A 21482-nucleotide genomic window follows, 5' to 3' on the forward strand; every position below is an offset into this window, starting at 1 on the left:
AGTGGAATGGACTCTCCTGTATTGATTGCTGTATCACTATAGTGTGGTGCTTGTACAGTTACTGTCTGTATAATCCATAGTATTCCAGCTTATTATCATGATTTTATATACGTCACAGTCTTCCTACATCCCCTCCTTCGCATAATTTATGTCTTCATTCATAACACATTCGTAGGATTGTAGGATCTCAGACAATATGGCTGCCATATGATCTGTATTTTATTATTGGGAATTTTGTCATTTGGAAAGATTTGAAACCGATTGTGATATTTGTTATAATTTAAAATGATTAAAGTACAAAGGCCACTTTGTCCAGACATCACATTCAGGTGATAAATTTATTTCTGTATTTTGTTGAAGGAAATGTTTGTAGACTACTTTCATGTTAAATCCAATTCTGTAGGATATGGTCTTATATTTGAGAATGATAGATGGGAACCTAGGTGCCATAGTGTTGGAATTTTGAGAAATAATGATTTTTTAAAAGATATTGTTTATTATTATATGGATATAATTGTGACTACTGTTCACTGAATAACATACTAAGCTGTTTTACTGTTTGTGTCGATTCATCACACTTTGGAAAAAAATCCAGTAGTTCCAGACCATGTGTTACCAAGAGCTTGTGCCAGTATCATGGAAACACCATTAAGTTCTGTTGTCCCCCATCTTTCAAAGGAAGCAGGGGACTATGGAAATGGATTCATCTGTCTGTCACACTTTTTTGGACACAATAACTTTGCTTTTAATTGACCTAGAATGTTTAAACTTAATGTAGAATTTCATTCAGTGAATTTCTGGACTGAGGCTAAGCATCTGACCGTTTTTCTGTCACACCATCACACCATAACACAATAATCTGCTTCTAATTGAGGTAGAATGTTTATACTTGGCGTAGATGTTCAATAGGTGAAGGTCTTTACTGACTTCGGTTTTGCGGATCTTCTGCGTAGGCAAAGCAGGTGTCAGTCTGTCTGTGACACACTTTCTGGAATGTTAAAACTTGGTGTAGATGTTCATTAGATGAATATCTTGACTGAGTTCATGATGACTATTTTCTGCGCAGACAAAGCAGCTGTCACTAGTGTCAGTCTGTCTGTAACACACTTTTTGGGATACTACATGTATTAACGTTTTGGGACACTAAATGAATGTGTTGACTGAGTTTGTTGCTTAGGCTTAGCAGAGATAAACAATTTGATTGGGTGTAACTTTAGAACGTAATAATTCTGCTTCTAATTGAAATAAGGATGATGAAACTTGGGTGTATAGTTTTGTTGCATCAATACCTTGATTAAGTTTAGTATGATCAATTTCTGCTCAGGTTGATAAACAACTGATTCCTTGAGATCTGTGCTTTGTACAAAGATAAATGTGCAAGTACATAACCAATTTGATGGCTTGATATGATCAAATATTTTCTGCCAAGATGTGATAAATCACATGATCTTGAACATAGTTGTATATATTTGTTTCTTATTTTCTTCCAGATTAATCCATGACATAAGTCCAGATACATTAGGTGATATAACAGATGATGACAATTTAAGTGAAAAGGATCTAAGAATTACAGATTTTTTATCAGAAACATACAGTAATTGGTTCAAATCATCTGATTACAAGGATAAAAACGCAAAAAACAAGGAATATATTAAATCATCAAACAAAACCAGTGACAGTAACAAAAAAGAGATTGTATGTGAAACTGATGACGCGCTGAGATTCTTGGAACATGCATTAAAAGAAAAGAGTCCTTATAAATCAAGTTGTGTAAATATTGTAGATAAGATACCATCAAAGAAAGATTTTGTAAGTATTCTAGTATAATCTAATAAATGATACTACAATTTAACTGTGGAACAGAACATAAAACGAAGAACAAATAGTACATGATTAGGACATTTACAATAAAATATCACAGTCAATGACAATTACACAAGGTAGACTGAAATAGTCTGAATGAAAGTAAATGGGGTTTAACCCTTTTACTGTCTTATTGTTTTGGAGTTTCGACTAGGAAAAGCATCTAGTTATGAATATATCCGGTAACTCTTTAAATTTAAGAATAAATCATACAAATGTATACATTTTTGGAAAGATCTTGAATTTAAAACTTTTTGTCATTTTTACTTATTGGTCATTACCTGCAAAATGGCCTCCTGATTAACGTTCCATATAGATCATCTGACAGTTAAATTTGAGACTACCAGAAATACTAATTTCTATAGTTACATTTGTCATGGTAGAAGTAGAACAGTGTTATCGCCTATGTTTGTTCAAATTCTAAATGCCAAGGACTATATTTCGTCCATTGCTAATTTGTACACAAGCCCTTGGTTTTTCATCCCATCCCACCCGAAGGTCCTAACCACACAACCACTGTGTTTCCTGACTAGCAAACTATAGTCCATTATTCTGCAGGGTTCAAGGTGTTTCTGAAGATGTATTATGAAAGATGTTTGTATATATAGTGTTTGATATACTGTGAAATAATAAATTAATGTGTCATAAAATTAATGCAAGTTGAATGGGTTCAGGTAAAGGAAAAAGAGACTTAAATTACTGAAACACATCAGTGATCAGATAATTACATCGTGTCTACATCAATGATTGGATTAGCACCTAATTAATCATCATTGATTATTTTATTGTCAAGTGGCTCTGATAAAAGTTTATTCAACACGTTCTTGCTTATTTTACAGAACAGAAATGCAATGCTTACTTTCTTTTCCAAAAAATGCTATTCTACTGCAGGGGTGGATTGCAGAATGGTTAGCGTGTGCGCGTTGTATCATAAGGTCTGTCATTGAGTTAACTGGCATGGTTTCGATTCCTCAGTTGTATGTGACAAGGAGTAGGGTTGCCTGTCCAACCTCATGGGTTTTCACCAGGTCGTCTGGTTTCCTCCCACTGCTAAAGACCCCTATGCACAAGCGAATCATTGAAATAAAATTGAACCATATGTTAGTTCCGAAATGACCTAGTTTGTGTGAAGTGGACGTTAAACACTCTCTCACTCTCTCTCTCTCTCGCTATTTTACTGTAAGATTTGAATATAATTGGTACATTTCAGCGTATAATGAAACAAAAAGTAATAATAGCACTCCTAAATATGAAATAAAAATCGCAATGTTTTTCAAAACACATATTTTAATATGGATGTAATAACATTTTTGTTCGGGGCAATAGTAAAGTCATTTTGAAAGTGAGCAGGCTAACAATGACAAAAAATGAAAGAAAGACAATATTGTTAAATGGAGAGGCGGCTAAAACAAATTGAGAATGTTTTGCATTTGCACTTTAATTCAGAAACATTTGGGATTGAAATAACATACTATTGACAATTTCAACAATAATTGATTTTGATTCCGATGACCTAAGTACAGAGAGAAATGTTTTCTAAAGCATTTTTCATGCTTTGTAATAGTATGGTTTGAAACATGTTTTGGTTTTTATACGCCCACAATGAAATGTGGTCGTATATTGTCGTCGCCCCCGTCCGTCGGTCCGTCAGGCTCTAGAGGCTAAAGTTAATATCCGATTGACTTCAAATTTATATACAGTGTTTAAGGCCATGAGACGAAGAAGCCTATTGATTTTCAGCGATTTCCGATAATTACTGCCAGAGTTATGGCCCTTGATCACTTCAAAAAATCTTGTGGACGCTCTAGAGGCCAAAGTTAATATCCGATTGACTTTAAATTATACACAGTGTTTAAGGTCATGAGACGAAGAAGCCTATTGATTTTCAGCCATTTTCGATAATTACTGCCAGAGTTATGGCCCTTGACCACTTCAAAAAATTTTGTGGACGCTCTAGAGGCCAAAGTTAATATCCGATTGACTTTAAATTATACACAGTGTTTAAGGTCATGAGACGAAGAAGCCTATTGATTTTCAGCCATTTTCGATAATTACTGCCAGAGTTATGGCCCTTGACCACTTCAAAAAATTATGTGGACGCTCTAGAGGCCAAAGTTAATATCCGATTGACTTTAAATTTTTACACAGTGTTTAAGGTCATGAGACGAAGAAGCCTATTGATATTCAGCGATTTCCGATAATTACTGCCAGAGTTATGGCCCTTGATCACTTCAAAAAATCTTGTGGACACTCTAGAGGCGAAAGTTAATATCCGATTGACTTTAAATTTATACACAGTGTTTAAGGTCATGAGACGAAGAAGACTATTCATTTTCAGTGATTTTCGATAATTACTGCCAGAGTTATGGCCCTTGATCACTTCAAAAAACCTTGTGGATGCTCTAAAGGCTAAAGTTAATATCTGATTGACTTTAAATTTATACACAGTGTTTGAGGTCACGAGGCGAAGAATCCTATTGATTTTCAAAGATTTCTGATAATTACTGCCAAAGTTATGGCCCTTGATCCCTTTGAAAAATCTTGTGGACGCTCTAGAGGCCAAAGTTAATATCCGATTGACTGCAGATTGATACACAGAGTTTAAGATCTTGAGACGAACAAGTATATTGATTTTCAATGAATTTTTATGACTTGGAACAGCTAAATTCATGATACAGTATTAAAAGTTTTGTATACAAAACGTTAGCATGGGGCAGAACTTTATAAAAACCAAAAAAATTCTAATGGTTTTCTGAGTTGTTGCTCTTAATCAGATTTTAGTGTATTATAAATGTTTCATTACCGAAAAAAGTAAAAATATGCGACAACTCTTGTTGACTGCCCGAACGATTTAGCTGCTGTGGGCGTATGTTTCGTTGCCTGGCAACCTATCTTTGTTTGTATTTATTGATGTATAGTATTGTAATAAATAAAAATAATGCAGATTTCACAGCAAAGAGAGGCAAATTTGTTTTCATTTTATTATTTTGTGCATGTTTCGAAACTATTAGATGTCCCATTTACTACTCATGTACTACTCATGTACAACTACTGAATTATTAAATCATGTTTTTTGGCTTCTTCGCCCACCTTTAGTGTGTAATTTGAATAGAGAATTTAATTAACAAGAATAGAATAAAAATGTGATATTACTGAATTGCATAATGATTTATCGGTTATATGCTGGAAATAATTTCTCATTACAAAAAATCATTTTCTTGTTCCTACAGCCCTTTTGTTACACAAGGTATTGATGGAATTTTTACACCTATTGTCATATAGCTGCCTGGCAACCTGTCTTTTAACAAGCCAGAAAGATTTCATAATACTGTCATGCAATATCTTGGTTCCCAGGTAGTGCCTGTTGGGTTGACAAGGAAACTGTGTGTAGTCATTTAGATGGTACAAAAAAACTTAGGTTCAATTGTGTACACACTGGTGTGAATGTAAAAGAACCTTTGACAATTAGAATTTGAATTAGAGCAGGTGAAACTGCTGCCCTCTGGGCAAAGTTCACTTCCCTAAAATTGCACACATTACAATCAAATTATTTTGGGACATGTTAGTCTCAAAATGACTGAAGTATTGTATTGATGAAATGTTATTCTATTGCTATTCTCTTCCATATAGAACTGAATCATGTGGATAAAAATTGATAATGTCATGCTCATCATTGCATATATGACCAAAATATTGGGTGGACGAGACGTGAAACCACATTCTATTATACATGTACACTGTAGAGCATGAATCTGAGAAAGCTTTAGTCGAAAACTGATTATATCTTGACAGTTATAGCATCTTTGAACAACATATGATATGTTATGGCAGTATTAGCATTATTACCATAGACATCTGCTGGTGGTTTGTAAGTCAACAGATATGCTGTAGGCAAGTTGAGATATATCAATAGCTGTTATATCACATCTACTTAAATTAGCAATCCATCAGACTTCTTGGTCAAACAATTATCTTTATGATCTTCAAATCACTTGTCATAAATTATGAAGATCATTTGTGAAGTGATCCCACATGCAATGACTGTCTGATCTTGATATTGAAAATATTCCTGATTTATTCTTCACATGATGAATCTAAATTAAGACAGTTTGGTTCATGGTTTCAAATCCAAAACATTTCTATTGTGTAAGCCTTGCAAGGGCAATCTTGATGTGATTTGACCTTAAAATAATGTACTTTTAGGCTCCCAAAATCTGTTTCTAAAGCACTGTTTGCATATTATTTCCTTCCCATCTCCAATTCATTACTTGAAATGGGAAGTTCCAGATTTAACAGAACATTGTTATTATTGGTATGTTAAATTCTTGCAATGTCTGTGTAATTTGTCTTTTCCGCAGGTTTGTCTTATCAGTTTTGTTTTGTGTGTGGTGTGGTTCTCCTGCAATTACTATTGATTATCAAAACGATCACTTATTTACCACCTTTATTTCAGCAAGTATATTGATATGGTTTTTCAAGCACTTACACTACATGAAGCTGCAAGATGTATTTCTTCAAAAAAGTATCTCTTAAATAATTGCACAGGACTAGAATAACATCCTAAATTAAACATTATTATTCACTAACAATATCAGGAACTTCTAATTTTATTTTTTAAAAATAACCCAATAGGCAATAGCATCTAAAGAAACAGATATTTAGTGGGTGGGTCTTAGTTGACTTAGCAAATAAATTCTCTTGAAATTTTAAGCACATTTATCACTTTTATTTATTCCTGAAAGTATTAATGTTGTATATGTAATAATAATGGTCCTGTGCTGTAAAATAGCTTGTTCTCATTGCTGTAACACAATAGCTGTTCTTTTAGATAATGGCACAGGACTAGAAAAAAGGATTATAAGAGTCTTTCATCCTAAATAAACAATTTTTATTCACTAACTGTTAAAAAAAAGATAAATAATATTCTTAAGACATAAGTTTCTCACATTACCATAGCTTGTGACACAAGACATTAATTTCATGGTATTTTTTTTCTTCTTAAAGGTCACTGGTAGGATATACCATTATTGCAGTAAATATACTTTATATTCATGATAAAAGACAGAGACAGTTTATTTTTATAAAACATGGTTGGCCACCGAACTTGGGTGTTGATTTTTTGTTGTAATAATAATAGTTTAGTTCATTTGATGGTGAGAGTAAAAGTCTAACTACATTTAAAGCTGCTGAGTGGCGCCATTTTTTTCAAAGCAAGTCTGTCCCGGTAGGAGTGTACATTTACAAAATATCTACTGTAAATATATTGTAAATTGGCTTTATGCATTATTACTGACAGATAAGTGGATTTAATCATATCTCTCTGGCTCTAGAGAAAAGTACAATGGGTTATATAATTTGATGGGTCTATATCTGGACTAACTTAGTTTACAGCACTGAATAGCTTTCTGTGCTTTCTCCTACACAATCGATAGAGTAACATAAATCAATAGAACGAAGCCAATAGGAAGCAAACAGACAATTTAGTGGTATACTGATAAATCTAAATTTCTAGGGTTCAGATCAATTCAACATGGTTTAGTTGTACACAGATTCTCTTATGACTTCTAATTATGATAGCTATCTTCTGTATAAAATTCCATGCTTGTCCCATTTTTAAGAAAGCAATACTTTTGTTCTAAATTCAGATAAAGGGTAGTCCTCAAGAATTCTGAGTGAAAAATTGTTTTCAGTAGTGTTGGGTGTAAAATTCAAAATATAGAATCATCTCGATTTGTCTTGGAAACATTTAGTTTGAAAAAATATAGCATATTTACCGGAATTTAAAATCACATTAGATATTAGCTTGGCTTGCCATATCTTGAAGTCTCTTGCAGAAAAATTATTTTAAATGCCAGCCAAAATGTTTCATATTTGAGGCCTGTGGTTTGTGTTTTCCCTACCATAGGGACCCTGCATAGTACTTGGTCAAGGGTCTCATAATTCAATAGCTCTATCTCCCTTGTAGTATCGTCATGGATTTTTTGTTTTGAATTAGTGAATTCACACCCACACATACTAATATGCTGACATGGTGTTTTATTCTCTGAATAAATTTTAACTCATATCACCGATGATAATTTTGTAACTGGAATAGCATTTGATTTGGTACTAATGCTAACTACATCACATGATCTAATGATATGAGAAAACCGAAAAATAGATTTTAACATAGCGACAAAGGGAGATGTTATATAGCAGTGCAACAATAGAAAATATCATGTAAAGAGTCATGATCCTTGACATTCTGGGTATATGCGAGAGGATTGTGACCACCATGAAATAAAATGTCAATGTGGGGGAGTTGTTAACAGTAATTTGTAGGAAGAAATGCCATTAACAGACTGTCCACATCTTAATCATCATAAGACAGCATACACAAAGGAGATGATTCAGTGCTGAAACTAACAATTTAATAGCTAATTACTGTCATTGATGATACATTATACATTTTAATAGCTAATTACTGTTACTGATAATACACTATACATGAAGCTCTGATATTTTTAACCAGTTTTTATTTTATTTTTTGATTTTCAGATATGTGCCAAAAATGAGTGGAATGAAAAACAATTAGATAATAGACATTCTCCAGAGGAAATAACCTTCAAAGAAAATAAACCACACAGACGACCACGCAAGCTTCCAGAAATACCTAAAAAACACCCAGGTATATTAAAACGTTATTGGCATACAATAAAAGGTCTCCAGATTTTTACGCGATTATCTGTTATTAAAAAAGTGATTGTAAAATACACCCAAACAATTCATTTCTTTTTTTATATCTTTTCCTTTGAATGTTCTCAATGAAGCCCACTGCATACTAGCAGTAACGTTAATGCAATTGGAGAAATTGCATTATCTTAAAAAAAAAAAAGCTTCAAAAACTAAAATGGACACTATCAGAGGGATAAGTAATTTAATTGATCTACTCTTAATAAAAAGATAAATGTGCAAATGTGCAAGTAATTAATAAGTGTCATCTATGTATTTTGGGATTGAGTCACTATTAGCTTGTATTATTTTACTATAGGTCTACCTGCTGCAAATAACAAATCATTAGCCGAAGAATTAGGAGAGGTTCTCGTAGCTAAACTTGAAGAGGATTCTGATGATGTGTTTGATGATAATTCTGAAGATGCATTTCTACGAAGACATGCTGGTCACTTGTTTGATAAAGCGTTGAGAAGCAGTAGTTCTTCACCTAAAAACAATAGATCATCAAGGTCATGTAGTAACTCAACAGATAGTGATTACTGCCCAGAAGAACCAGATATACTCAGTAGACAATCTGTTGTCTCATCTAATAGTGGTCGTGACAGAAAAGGTTCAGATGGTAATGAAAATTTACACATATGATACTATTTACTCATCGGTGGGTTGGGTGGCTGAATGGTTTAGATCATAAGGTCTATCATTGAGTCAAGTGGCGTGGTTTACGATTTCCTCACTTGTACGTGACATGGAGTAGGATCGCCTTTCCAACCTTGTGTGTTTTCTCCGGGGCCTCTGATTTTCTCCCACAGCTAAAGCCCCTACGCGAAAGCAAATATTTGAAAGAAATTGAACTATATGTTAGTTCCAAAATGACCTAGTTTGTGTTGAGTGGACACAATTTTCTCTCTCTCTCTCTCCATTTACTTATCACTGATATTTATACTACAATGCTATAACATTAAGCTCAAATTCATGAATAATTCTTATTCATTTCGTTACAGTATGTATTATATTCAACCATAGAACCTATTGATGAAATTACTATTCTACTTCACTGATCATTTTGTCACAATCCAGTATTGTTTATCTAACTGTATGCTAGGGCTCAGACAATAAATTGCATTTGATGCTTTATTAATTATTCATGAGTCTTTCGTTAATTTATAGAAATCTAATGGAAGCATGGAGATAAGCTTATATTGGGCAATATATTGTTGGGTCGATATAAATAAATTGAGTGTAAAGATAGGTTACTTGATTTAGTAAGAGTCTTAGACAACATGATAAAAACAATTTTATTAAGTCATATTCTATGATTACATTAAATCCCATGACAATTGGTGTCAAGCTGTTGGATTGTAGGATCCTACTTGAATCCCACTGTGGGGCTGTCTGTGGCATCCCAGTCTGACATACAGCTTCATAGACTGGAATTCTTGGGGGTTTGTGAAGTGGATGAAATATTACCGCAGGTCCATGCTGTTTGTAACCAGGAGACACCATTACATGTTTTGGACTGTAGTGTAGATCAGCTTTGAAAAATAGCTCTTAGATTTGTCTGGAATGAATTTTCTAGACTTTTAGGACCCTATATGTCAATAAAAGTGTATTCATTGATTTTGTAATGTGCTATTTAAGGGTTTAAGAGACAGTCTACCTCATCAAGTTATATATGTTTAGAACAACATGAATTGGAAGTTACACATCGAGGTATGCATCGTTTTATAACAAGACATGAGGATGAGATGATGATAGAAATAGGTGATCCTATACATGTAACCAAAGAAGGAGATGATTTGTGGTGTAACGGTAAGTTTCTCAGTAGGTGTATGACATGTACTTTTATAATATCAGTGAATAGAAGACCATGTGTTATGATTTCCCAAAATTATTGCTAACATTTTGATTATTCTTTTTCATATAAATTTGTCTTATAGGCATTAATCTAAGAACTGGTCAGAAAGGACTATTTCCAGCCATGTATGCTACTGATCTACATTTCCTAGAAGATGAAGAAGAATCAGAAGGTAAGGGAATTTTAATCACACAGTATATATAGTCTCCCAAGTTCCATTATAGATGTAGTTTCACAATGTTTTAAGATATCTTTTATTCCTTATTCCTTTATTCAAGTGATGTGGTTAGATTCCCCACTTGTACTGATAAAGAGTTGGGTTGCCTGTTCAATCTCGTGGATCCTACGCTCAAGCGAATTATTGAAATAAAATCAAGCCATATGTTAGTCCCAAAATGACTTATTCTGTGTCAAATGAACTTTAAACTCACATTTCTCTCCCTCTATTATATGCATTTTTTTTTGTGTATGTGAAATGGAAATGCGCAATCATGTTAGTTGAAATTGGAACTATAGACATCAATTAATTAGAAATGCTGTCTTCAGACATTGATACTTAAACATACATTTTGCAAGAGCTAAATCTGCCTATTGCAAGTCTTTCTTTAGGCCTGAAATGTTATATAAACTGTTAATTAGACATTTATTAACAAAACAAGACCATAATCAACTCTCCATGACTTCGGACACTCAATATTTTAACTAGATTAAAAAGGCTTGCCATTTAAAAATTTAATTTAAAAATGGGAAAGCGAGGCTGTCTCGAATATATCAATGCCCTTATTACCACAATGCACACATATTGTAAAACAGTGATAACTTGGCTCAGAATAAAGTAATTTGAATGAAATTTTTATTTTACATTATCTATTTTTGAGCTATTATAGCAAGAATGGTCAGCTCTTTATCTAAATCTTACATAATGTATCTTTAAGTGACTATCAGTATACACTGCTACCACAGTTACTCTAAAACAAATAAAATCCAGACTGTAGGGTAATTAAAACAAAATCACACTGGCAAGTTTATATTAGATTGCTAGGTAAGAAGGTTAGATTCAGTATGGAAGGGGAGATATATTTATTTATTTTTGGGGGTAAAAGTGATATTGTCTATTTAATTTACATTTTCTCCATTTCAGATGAAGGCGAGTTTAGAAAATACAACCTACAGTTTCTGGGTTCGGTTGAAGTTACATGTCATAAAGGAGATGAAGTTTTATGTCAAGCTGTTAATAAGGTTAGAACCTGGTACATGAAAATATGGACTACTTTCCCATATCCTGGAAAAATAGTTACAAGTGATCTCTTTTGCATTAAGTTTTGTAGCTCATTTTAAAAACAGACTGAAACTACTGCTCCCTATCACAAAACTAGTATACGATCTTTAAATAGTTCACAGCTATTCACGTTAGAGGCCAGTGGCTGTGGCAAGCGGGGGGGCAGGGGCGGGGGGAATTTGACCCCCTTAAATCTGGTCTGCTCCCTGTTTGACCCCCCAACCCCCAATAATTTTAAAAAATAAAACAAAATATTTGTGATATGTTTCAGTAATCAGTCCCTTCTATAGTGATTAAATCCCACGTTCCCACTCAGTCATAGACTTGCATGTTGTAGAGTCAGAGTGATTTCTTACCAAACCCAACCTGCTGTTGTAAACCTACTATAAACAATAATACGCGAACCACTTAAGAAGTGCTTTTTATGATCCTCAAAGTTTGGGGGTATAGATTCAATGTGGCAAGAATACTCATTCACTTTGATTCACTCACTCCGTTCGTCTGACACTTTCCTCTCTGGTCGGATAAGTTAGTTATTAGACGACAGGCTGTATCTGGTGACAAGCGTCTCCGCAACTTGACTGTAATAAGTTTCCACAGGGAGTGGGCAATGAAGTTGGACCTGGACAATGTGGTCGATCCTAGCTAAAGAATACAAAAATGCAAGAATTCTCCTCCTTTGAATTAGGGAATGATTTAACAATAGTTTGCATCAAAATTAATTTTTCTTGGGTGTTCTGATTGCAGCCTGCACATAATTATTAAATTATTGCATTTCTGCCTGTAGTGGTGTTTATAATTTTCAGAGTAAAAAAAAAAGCTCTATATATTTCGACGTTCAGTGCCTGAAACATCGTAGGTTTGTTTCAACAGGAAAGACCCCTGCGCGTGCGCTAAGATAATAAAAATAATTGTCTGCGATATCACCCTGGGTGGAAGCGGAGGTTAAACATCACCAACAACAACAGCAATGATCCTTAAATGTCCTACCAATGATTGACTCGTAACTCAAAGAAGAAAGCTGAAATTGAATGGTTTTCAATGACAGTTCATTATGAAGCTTGAATATTGCTAATGAAATTTTATTTGAAGTGAAAATTCTGGGGGTATGTTTAGAAAGACATTATATGGTTGACTGTTATAAAATAATAAAATATAAATTTGGTTCTGATGTTATTATATAATATGTAATATGATAATAGGTTGCACTAACTAGAAGATCTAATTTAACGACATCGCCACCACCTGTTTGTTCACTAGAAATCAGTCAATATGGTATTAGAATGATTGATAAAAGTAAAGAAGGGGTAAGTATTATATGTCTGAAATGAAATAGGTATTTCAAAGAGATACTTGATTATAATGAGCTTTTAATTAACACGTTATTCATAGAGAAGGGTTTAGCTGTGTGCGCGTTAGATCACAAGGTCTGTCATTGAGACAATTGATGTGGTTTCAATTGCCCGCTTGTATGTGACAAGGAGTAGGGTCGCCTGTCTAACTCTATGGATTGTCTCTGTATCCTCCTACAGGTAAAGATCTCTACCCGCAAGCGAATTATTGAAATAAATTTAATGAAAGGCACATGTTCAGAATACTAATTTGCAGCAATGAAATACAAAAACTTGACTCGAAAGACATTTTGTCGATGTCTGCCGATATCCACCTTTCACCACTATGAATGCTGATATATGTTTATAAAGAGAAAGGAATAAAGGGACAGCACACCAAACCCATCAAAAAAATATTGAAATCCACATTAACAAGAAAATAACAAGAAAATAATGATCTCAAAGTAGTATGGGCAGAGTTAGAAATAGGACCAGAAATAATGGAAACTTATAATTATGAAAAAACTATTCAGACTACACTATATGTGTTAATTCGACAATATCTTAAAACAACTATTATATCAGTGATGGATTTACAGATCTCTCACAAATGGCTGCATATTCATATGGCTGCATATTCAATTCAAGGTGACAGATCTTTGAAGTTATAACATCTTTTTAATTATTATTATTTATTTATTTTTCAGCATGAAAGCGATCATTTTTCCCACTTTTTTGCCCTGAAGAATATTTCATTTTGTGGTACACATCCCAGAAATGACAGGTAAGGTTTGATGTATGGTTATATTTGTTGAATCATCTGAGAACATCATAAAAATTCTGGGGCTGGTTGGGTCGCTGAGTGATTTAAAGCATGCGATTTTGATCATAAGGTCTGTCATTGAGTCAAGTGTCGTGATTTCAATTCCTCGCTTCTATGTGACAACCTATGTCGCCTGTCCAACCTGGTGGGTTTTCTCCAGATCCTCCTGCAGCTAAAGACCCCTATATGCACCAGCAAATTATTGAAATAATATTTAACCATATGTTTGTCCCGAAATGACCTAATTTGTGTCAAGTGGACGTTAAAACAATTTTCGCTCATAATAATTAGCAGTACAAAACATTAATTAACATAAATAATAGTTTATATAACATTTGAAGCCAAAATAAAAAACTGCAATAGGCAGATTTAGCTCTTACAGAATGCATTTTTAAACACTTTATTAATATGGAAGGGAATCGCTGCCAATATTAAATGCTCTGCGACAATGTCGTTTCCATTGCTTATATGTAAAAAGTACAAAGTACTAATACCGATAAGGATAAAGTCAAAATACCTCTAAGGCAAGAGTTAAATGTAAAATGTTAAGTGTCAAATGGCAAATGTTTTGTGGGAAAATGCTTTTTTTGACCTGTCTACATTTTACATTTCTCTCATTACATTTTACATTTGCGCTGTGCCATATCCCATTTATCCTTCACGCTTCACAGCATAAACTTTCATATGCAAATGTAGGATATCTATCATGTGACTTATTAACATATGGAAACCCGGCACACTATAAACCAGCACACTGTAAGGATATTCACCGCACGATAATAGTAAATCAAGCTGGCACACTATAAGAAACTATCTAGACGACCTCTAGATATACCATATTTTTACACTATTTGCGTACGAGGGGCGGCCATTCTGTCCTTCAGTTTTGGTCCGATTTTCACAAAATTCGAACTCAATCGACACTATACAGGATAAAAATGATATATTCGAACGTTTTTTTAAATCGAATAATAATAGTGACCTCTGGAGTTACCACAAGCTAAAAACACGATTTTTCGTATTATGGCCCCTGATTGTCCGAAAAATCGTGTTTTTGGCTTGTGGTTCCTCCAGAGGTCACAATTTTTATCCAATTTAAAAAAACGTTTTAGTATATCACCGTTACACCGTAATAAAGGTTGAGTTCGAATTTCGAAAATCGGACCAAAACTGATGGACAAAATGGCCGCCGCTTGTACGCGAATAGTGTAAAAATATGGTATATCAAGGTTGTGGACTTTTGTGGACTTTTAATTTGTTTTGATGAAACTTGAAATGCATGTTTATAACTAAAAGATCTTGGTTCCTTTCGATATTTTCGCATATAGGACCATAACTTCCTGAATTATGGCCCCTGTTTGTACGAAAAATCGCATTTTTAGCTTGTGGACCCTATAGAGGTCATAATTTTTCCGATTTAAAAAAACGCATTATTATATCACCGTTACACCCTAAGGATGGCTGAGTTCAAATTTCGTGAAAATCGGCCCAAAACTGACAGACAAAATGACCGCCCTTCGTTCTCAAATAGCGTAAAAATATGATATATCAAGGTTGTGGACCCTATGGAGGTCACAATTTTTATCCGATTTTGTTGAAACTTGAAATGTAAGTTTAAAACCAAAACCCAAAGGTTCCTTTCGATATTCGCGCATATCGGATTGTAACTTCCTGAATTATGGCCCCCTGATTGTACGAAAAATCACGTTTTTAGCTTGTGGACCCTATAGAGGTCATAATTTTTATCTGATTTAAAAAAACATTTTACTATATCACCGTTACACCCTAAGGATGGCTGAGTTCTGATTTCGTGAAAATCGTTCCAAAACTGACAGACAAAATGGCCGCCCTTCGTTCTCAAATGGCGTTAAAATATGGTATATCAAGGTTGTGGACCTTATAGAGGTCACAGTTGTAATCCAATTTTGTTGAAACTTGAAATGTAAGTTTATAACACAAAGATCTCGGTTTCTTTTTATATTTGCGCATATCGAAATGTAATTTCCTGAATTATGGTCCTTGATTGTAGGAAAAATCGCGTTTTTAGCTTGTTCTCTATCCATCTCTCGAAAATGTGGGCGTATCCTACCTGGCAGCCACTGGTTCATACAATCAGGGGCCATAATCCATGAAGTTATGGTACGATACATGCCAATTTCAAAAGGAACCGAGATCTTTGGGAGATCCACCTATATATCAAGTTTCGTCAAAATCGGATAAATATTGTGACCTGTAGCGAGTGTCCACAAACAAATTGTGACGGATAGACAGGGGGCGACGGCATAATACGTCCACAAAAAAATGTGGGCGTATAAAAATCACGTTTTTAAATTGTAGACCCTCTAGAAGTCACAATTTTTATCCAATTTTAAATTTTTTTTTTAAAAGTATCAGTTACATCCTGATGACAGTTGAGTTCGAATTTCGTGAAACTGCCTGACAAAATGTCTGCTCCTTGTACGCAAATAGCGTAAAAGTATGTAATACTCTAGAAGTCAATATTTTTATCCAATTTTGATGAAACTTAAAATATATCTTTATATCCAAAATATCTTAGTACCTTTTGATATTCATGCATTTCAGACCATAACTTCCTGGATTATGGTCCCTGATTGTACAAAAAACACTTTCTTTGTTTTAGCTTGTTCTCTGTCCATCTCTTGCAAAATGTGGGTGTATCTTGCCTGGCAACTGCTGGTCTTAAAAGAATTGAATTTTGTGTAAATTTTGAAGGAAAGTGTTATATAATTTTTTTAGGTATTTTGCATTCATAACTAAACACCCATCAGATCAGAGATTTGCATGTCATGTATTTTTGGGTGAAAAATCAACTCACAAAGTTACAGATGCTTTAGGGTAAGTAATGTTTTAAAGATAATGAATGTTGGGCTTTATGACTGTGAATTGCATTAAACATGCTTGATTAATTACTACCATGTCCAACTATATGTTCTAGCCTAAGGTTTTTGGTCCTTGAATTCAAGAAGTTTAGTTCTTAACCATTTACATTCAAGATTTGTGGTCTTATATGAATTCATTATTTATGGTACATCACCATCTTAATTATGGCTCTTTTATTCTGTATCTTTTTTCTTTTTTCAGCTTTGCCTTCAAGAGATTTTACCAAGAATACATGGCATTCACACATCCAACAGAAGATATCTACATAGATTAGATTATTCTAGTCTCTTTATACACATTACAAATCAGTATTTAAATTATCAAACTATTTAAGTTTCTTTGAATGATTATTTTGTAACTTTTGGTCAAGTTGTACCAAATATTTTATCGAAGATTCAAATTCAAACCAAGAATAACACCTGTATGAGCAGCCTTGTATTAAATCAAAATATACATATATATGTTACTAGATTTTACATAGTATTTGGAGCCTAATTGATAATTAAACGATTAAACAGTTAATGATTGTTAAGAATTAAACCACTTGCATAATGCATCTAGATCTGAACATGGACTCACCACATTTTATTTGGAAGTGCATTGATGATTCCATAATATGTGTTTGATTTAGGCAAGGAACTTATTGTTATACATTCATCATTTCAGTACCATAACCAAAGACTAAGTAGGTCTGAACATCACATTCATTGTTAATATTTGATATTGCCTGATAAAAATGACATCATACAACATTAATGTATAGACTATCAGATATATACTGTAGATACAGTTCAGTTATACCATGTATTTAATTTCATATTTAATGCATGTATATTTATGTTATATATACCGGTATATAATATTTACATGCTACTTAATATTATAGGAGTAAATATATATCACTATCTTCCATACTTAATTAATGTAATCAACTAGGTATCTTTGTCTTCATTAGCCCAGTCAGAGCACAACTGTAGGACATTAAACCCCATTTCATTTCATTTCATTTATTCTTTAATAAAACTAAACAGTAATTTATTAATACACACATTTTTGTTTTGGCATGCTGTGAGTTCTTTTTAACATCTTTGCCATTAATTGCCAATGTTAATTTGCTCTTAGTCTATTCATTAATATATTAATTAAGTTGATTTGATTGATGGGATATGATGGTGTTTGTTTAATACTGAACTGACTCCTCTAATATGTAGCAGGAGATTTCAATTATGGACAGTCAGAGACAAAAACTTTTATTTTGTTGGATGAAGAGTAGTATTTTCATTAGTAAAATCTAATTACATAGATGCACTGTTTCTAGTAGAACCTTTCCTTAGACACATTGCAGGGTTGGGAACCACCTGATGGTAGGGATGACAATTTTTTTTTTTTTTTCGCTGATCTTCTGTGTATACGTTTTTTATTAACCAAATAAAAGAAGAGAAGGTTAAGTTGTGCCTGTAAAAATGTAATTTTATGTGTATGTGGAGTTTAAGAACCCATATGGATTGACATTTAAGGATGTAGATTTTGGGGGAATTAAATATGGAGTGCCTGATCATGTCCGTTTCTGGTAAAATAAAAATTGGATTACCCAAAGTGATACGACACATATATTTGCATAATTATTGACATATATCTATCCAACACATGTAGACATTACCATAGTATATTGGAATTTGTTTTGTTATTATAGATCTAATAAACATTTATTATTATTTTATTATTATAATAAACATTTATATAGCACCAAAGGGCTCTGATGAGCTGTACAACAAGTAAATATTGATAAATTATTTAAATGATAAAATTATTTAAAATAATTTTAAAAGAAAGATGATAAATATATGATGCATTGTTAGAAAGTAAATGAATATCAAAAAATACAATTACTGCTTAGTACTGAGTGGCTTTCGACTAGGCTTCTCTAGTCATTATCAAGCTCAGTAATAAGCTGTAATTGTATTCCATAGAATTGTGACCTGTATATTCCAGTTTAATTACTAAATGCCATTGAAACAATTTATTCTGTAGTTTTAGAGTTAAAAGAAATTAAGTTCACAAAATGAATTAAATGGGCCTCTGAAATATATGAGGCTAAATTTGTGGTGAATTGAACATGCATATCTGTAGTCAATTCCCTACTCAATATTATGTTTTAACCCAAATTAATTTTCATAACAACATGCACAAGGTATCTCTTCTGTGTTATGTATACCTTTATTGGCTTACAACAAGCTGATTAACATTTAAAGAATTAAAATGAATTTCTTAAACCTGTTTATTGGTCTGCTGTGTATCTATCTCATCTGACATCCATATTGAAGATTTCATTTGGGAAAAACAAAAACTCATGCAATGGTCATATTTATCATGAATGATGTTATTACAACTATTATTGTATGCACATATTAGGTATTATTCTGCAAATGTGTCTTGGTTGCTTTAAATGGTGCTTGTTTTCTGTTTTGTCACCATATCTACATAATGTGATATTGATGTAATTGTTGCTATCTGTTGTTTTACTATTAACTTATATATTTCAATCTCTTCCCCCCTCCTCTAAAAAAAACCCCCATTTTTTTTTTATCATATATGTATATCTTTTTTCTTCCGAAAGAACATATAATCAAATGTATGAAATACTAAAAAACACTACTCCAAAAGAAGAAGAAATACAGCATCTATAATCTCTTTATTTATACCCACAGTACAAAAATAAAATGTTTTGTGTGGTCTTATATTGGCAACGTTTTGTCAAAGGCTATTAATACTTAACCAAGATCTGACATTATTGATATCATTGGGTAATGTTTTATTTTTGTTTTAAAGTCACTGAGCATCATTTGAGGGATTTTTATTCTCTCGCAAACTACAGCATTGTGAAAATTGAATCTCTGAAAGAAACATTAGTTCTAATACATTAAATATCACAGCTATCTGATGGTCTAGAACATTGATTATGGGCTTGTCATGTGAATAAATGGCTAAATGAAGACGTGCAATAGGTAGATTTAGCTCTTACATGATGCATTTTTAATTAAATGTTAAATAATCAATGTCAGTACGTTCAGCATAGATTAACCCATGAGAATTTAGATATTGTCTGAAAAATGGAAATGATGATCAGTGGCTTTAAAAAGTGTATTTGATAATGGAGCAACTATAAATTGTGCCCTTTTTTATGTGCTTCTATTTTGTTTAGCTGGCCATTCTGTTTGATCTCAAATTGCACTATTCAATGCTAATCAAAAATATATGTCACTAATAGTAATGCATGATTATTGTATCTACATGTAAAAGAATTGATGGACATTTCAGGGTGTAAATATCAACTGCCTATTCTAACATGCATTGCTGAGTTGTATTGCTACATCAATCTAATTGAAATTAGATTACAATTGCATTTAATTTATTTTTACACTTTCTATCACAACCCTGCTTTGTCAGTGACAGTTCTATGTTATTGAATATGAATCGGTACCATAACCAAAAATCCATCAGATCCACCAGATTGGTGATTTTAAAATCCCTGTAATAACCCTAATCCAAGAAATTATGGCTGATGTTAAAACGAAATGTAATTGACATCTTATTTTAACTAGATTGATTGCTGCATGTAATATTGCTAATTGCATCAACAAATTTTGTTTGGAATAATATGAATACATTTAACTATATTGTACCCTTCTGTATAATGTAACTTTGAAAGACAAAGTAATTCTATCTTTACTATTGTCATCTGTTGTCCATCAATTTAAATTGTACTTTGAGTATGATAATATTATGAATCTTACCATGGAGAAATATTGATCAATCTACAAGATACATGTATAAAACTAATAACCATTATAGTTGTATCAAGTTACTTCAAATGTACACAAATTTATGCATTAAAACCATTTGAAACTCCATTTAGTATACACAGAACATTGTTCTTCTTCACCAAAATAAATTAAAAATTTGGAATATTATAAACTATTGTTAAAACTTAATACATCCTTAAACAAGGAATAAAATGTTGTTTTGTTTGAAAATTCTTTTTTTAGTATTTTTTTATAAGCCCCTAGATACATTACATCACCTTTCTTATCACTTTACAGATAATTTATTTTCTGACATATTTTTATATGCCTATATTTAATATTAAAATTTAATCGCCTCAAATTTGCCGGATGTATCATTTGGTCATAGTCAAGAACTCGACTGAAATTCAAACATCACCAATCTGGACATCAATTGCAACTGCCCGATTACCGAGATCCTTGAAGTGCGATGAAAACCATGGTACTTCTGTCTTTTGGTCATTCAATGCGAGTAAATTTTCTTGCATCCAATGACAGATTTTGTCTATACACGTATCAATTCGATATAATACAGAATATGTGTAGTTAGTTCGGGAGTCTCAAGCAATATACAGTTGTGTACCATCTGCATAGATCACTAGTAGGGGTGCCAGTGGACTGCCTTGCCTGGGGGCCTGTAATGCTACCGAGAGAGAGAGAGAGAGAGAAATGGGGTTTAATGTCCACTCGACACAAACTAGGTCATTTCGGGACTAACACATGGTTCAATTTTATTTCAATAATTCGCTTGCACGTAGGGGTCTTTGGCAGTGGGAGGAAACCGGAGGACCGGGAGAAAACCCACGAGGTCGGACAGGCGACCCTACTCCTTGCCACGCACAACCGGGGAATCGAAACCCTGCCAGTTGACTCA

The 21482-nt window shown here is 33.1% G+C and overlaps 1 protein-coding gene across 1 annotated transcript; it reads left to right on the top strand.

Moving 5' to 3' along the window:
- Window positions 1-188: 188 nt before the first annotated feature.
- On the top strand, window positions 189-20795 carry LOC126811553 (JNK-interacting protein 1). The gene is made up of 11 exons (XM_050537242.2): window positions 189-329; window positions 1491-1809; window positions 8401-8530; window positions 8894-9196; window positions 10216-10386; window positions 10515-10604; window positions 11574-11671; window positions 12914-13018; window positions 13750-13826; window positions 16623-16721; window positions 16968-20795. The coding sequence occupies exons 1-11, from the start codon at window positions 286-288 to the stop codon at window positions 17038-17040; spliced, it is 1509 nt and encodes a 502-aa protein (XP_050393199.1). The 5' UTR covers window positions 189-285; the 3' UTR covers window positions 17041-20795.
- The last annotated feature ends 687 nt before the right edge of the window (window positions 20796-21482 follow it).

Source organism: Patella vulgata, chromosome 2, assembly GCF_932274485.2.
Source record: "Patella vulgata chromosome 2, xgPatVulg1.2, whole genome shotgun sequence".
Classification (NCBI taxonomy): Eukaryota; Metazoa; Mollusca; class Gastropoda; family Patellidae; genus Patella; species Patella vulgata.

Coding starts and splice junctions, on each gene's coding strand:
- LOC126811553 (XM_050537242.2), top strand. CDS start 286: ATGATTAAAGTACAAAGGCCACTTTGTCCAGACATCACATTCAG. Junction 10,605..11,573: donor AGATGAAGAAGAATCAGAAG/GTAAGGGAATTT, acceptor TCTCCATTTCAG/ATGAAGGCGAGTTTAGAAAA. Junction 11,672..12,913: donor TATGTCAAGCTGTTAATAAG/GTTAGAACCTGG, acceptor ATATGATAATAG/GTTGCACTAACTAGAAGATC.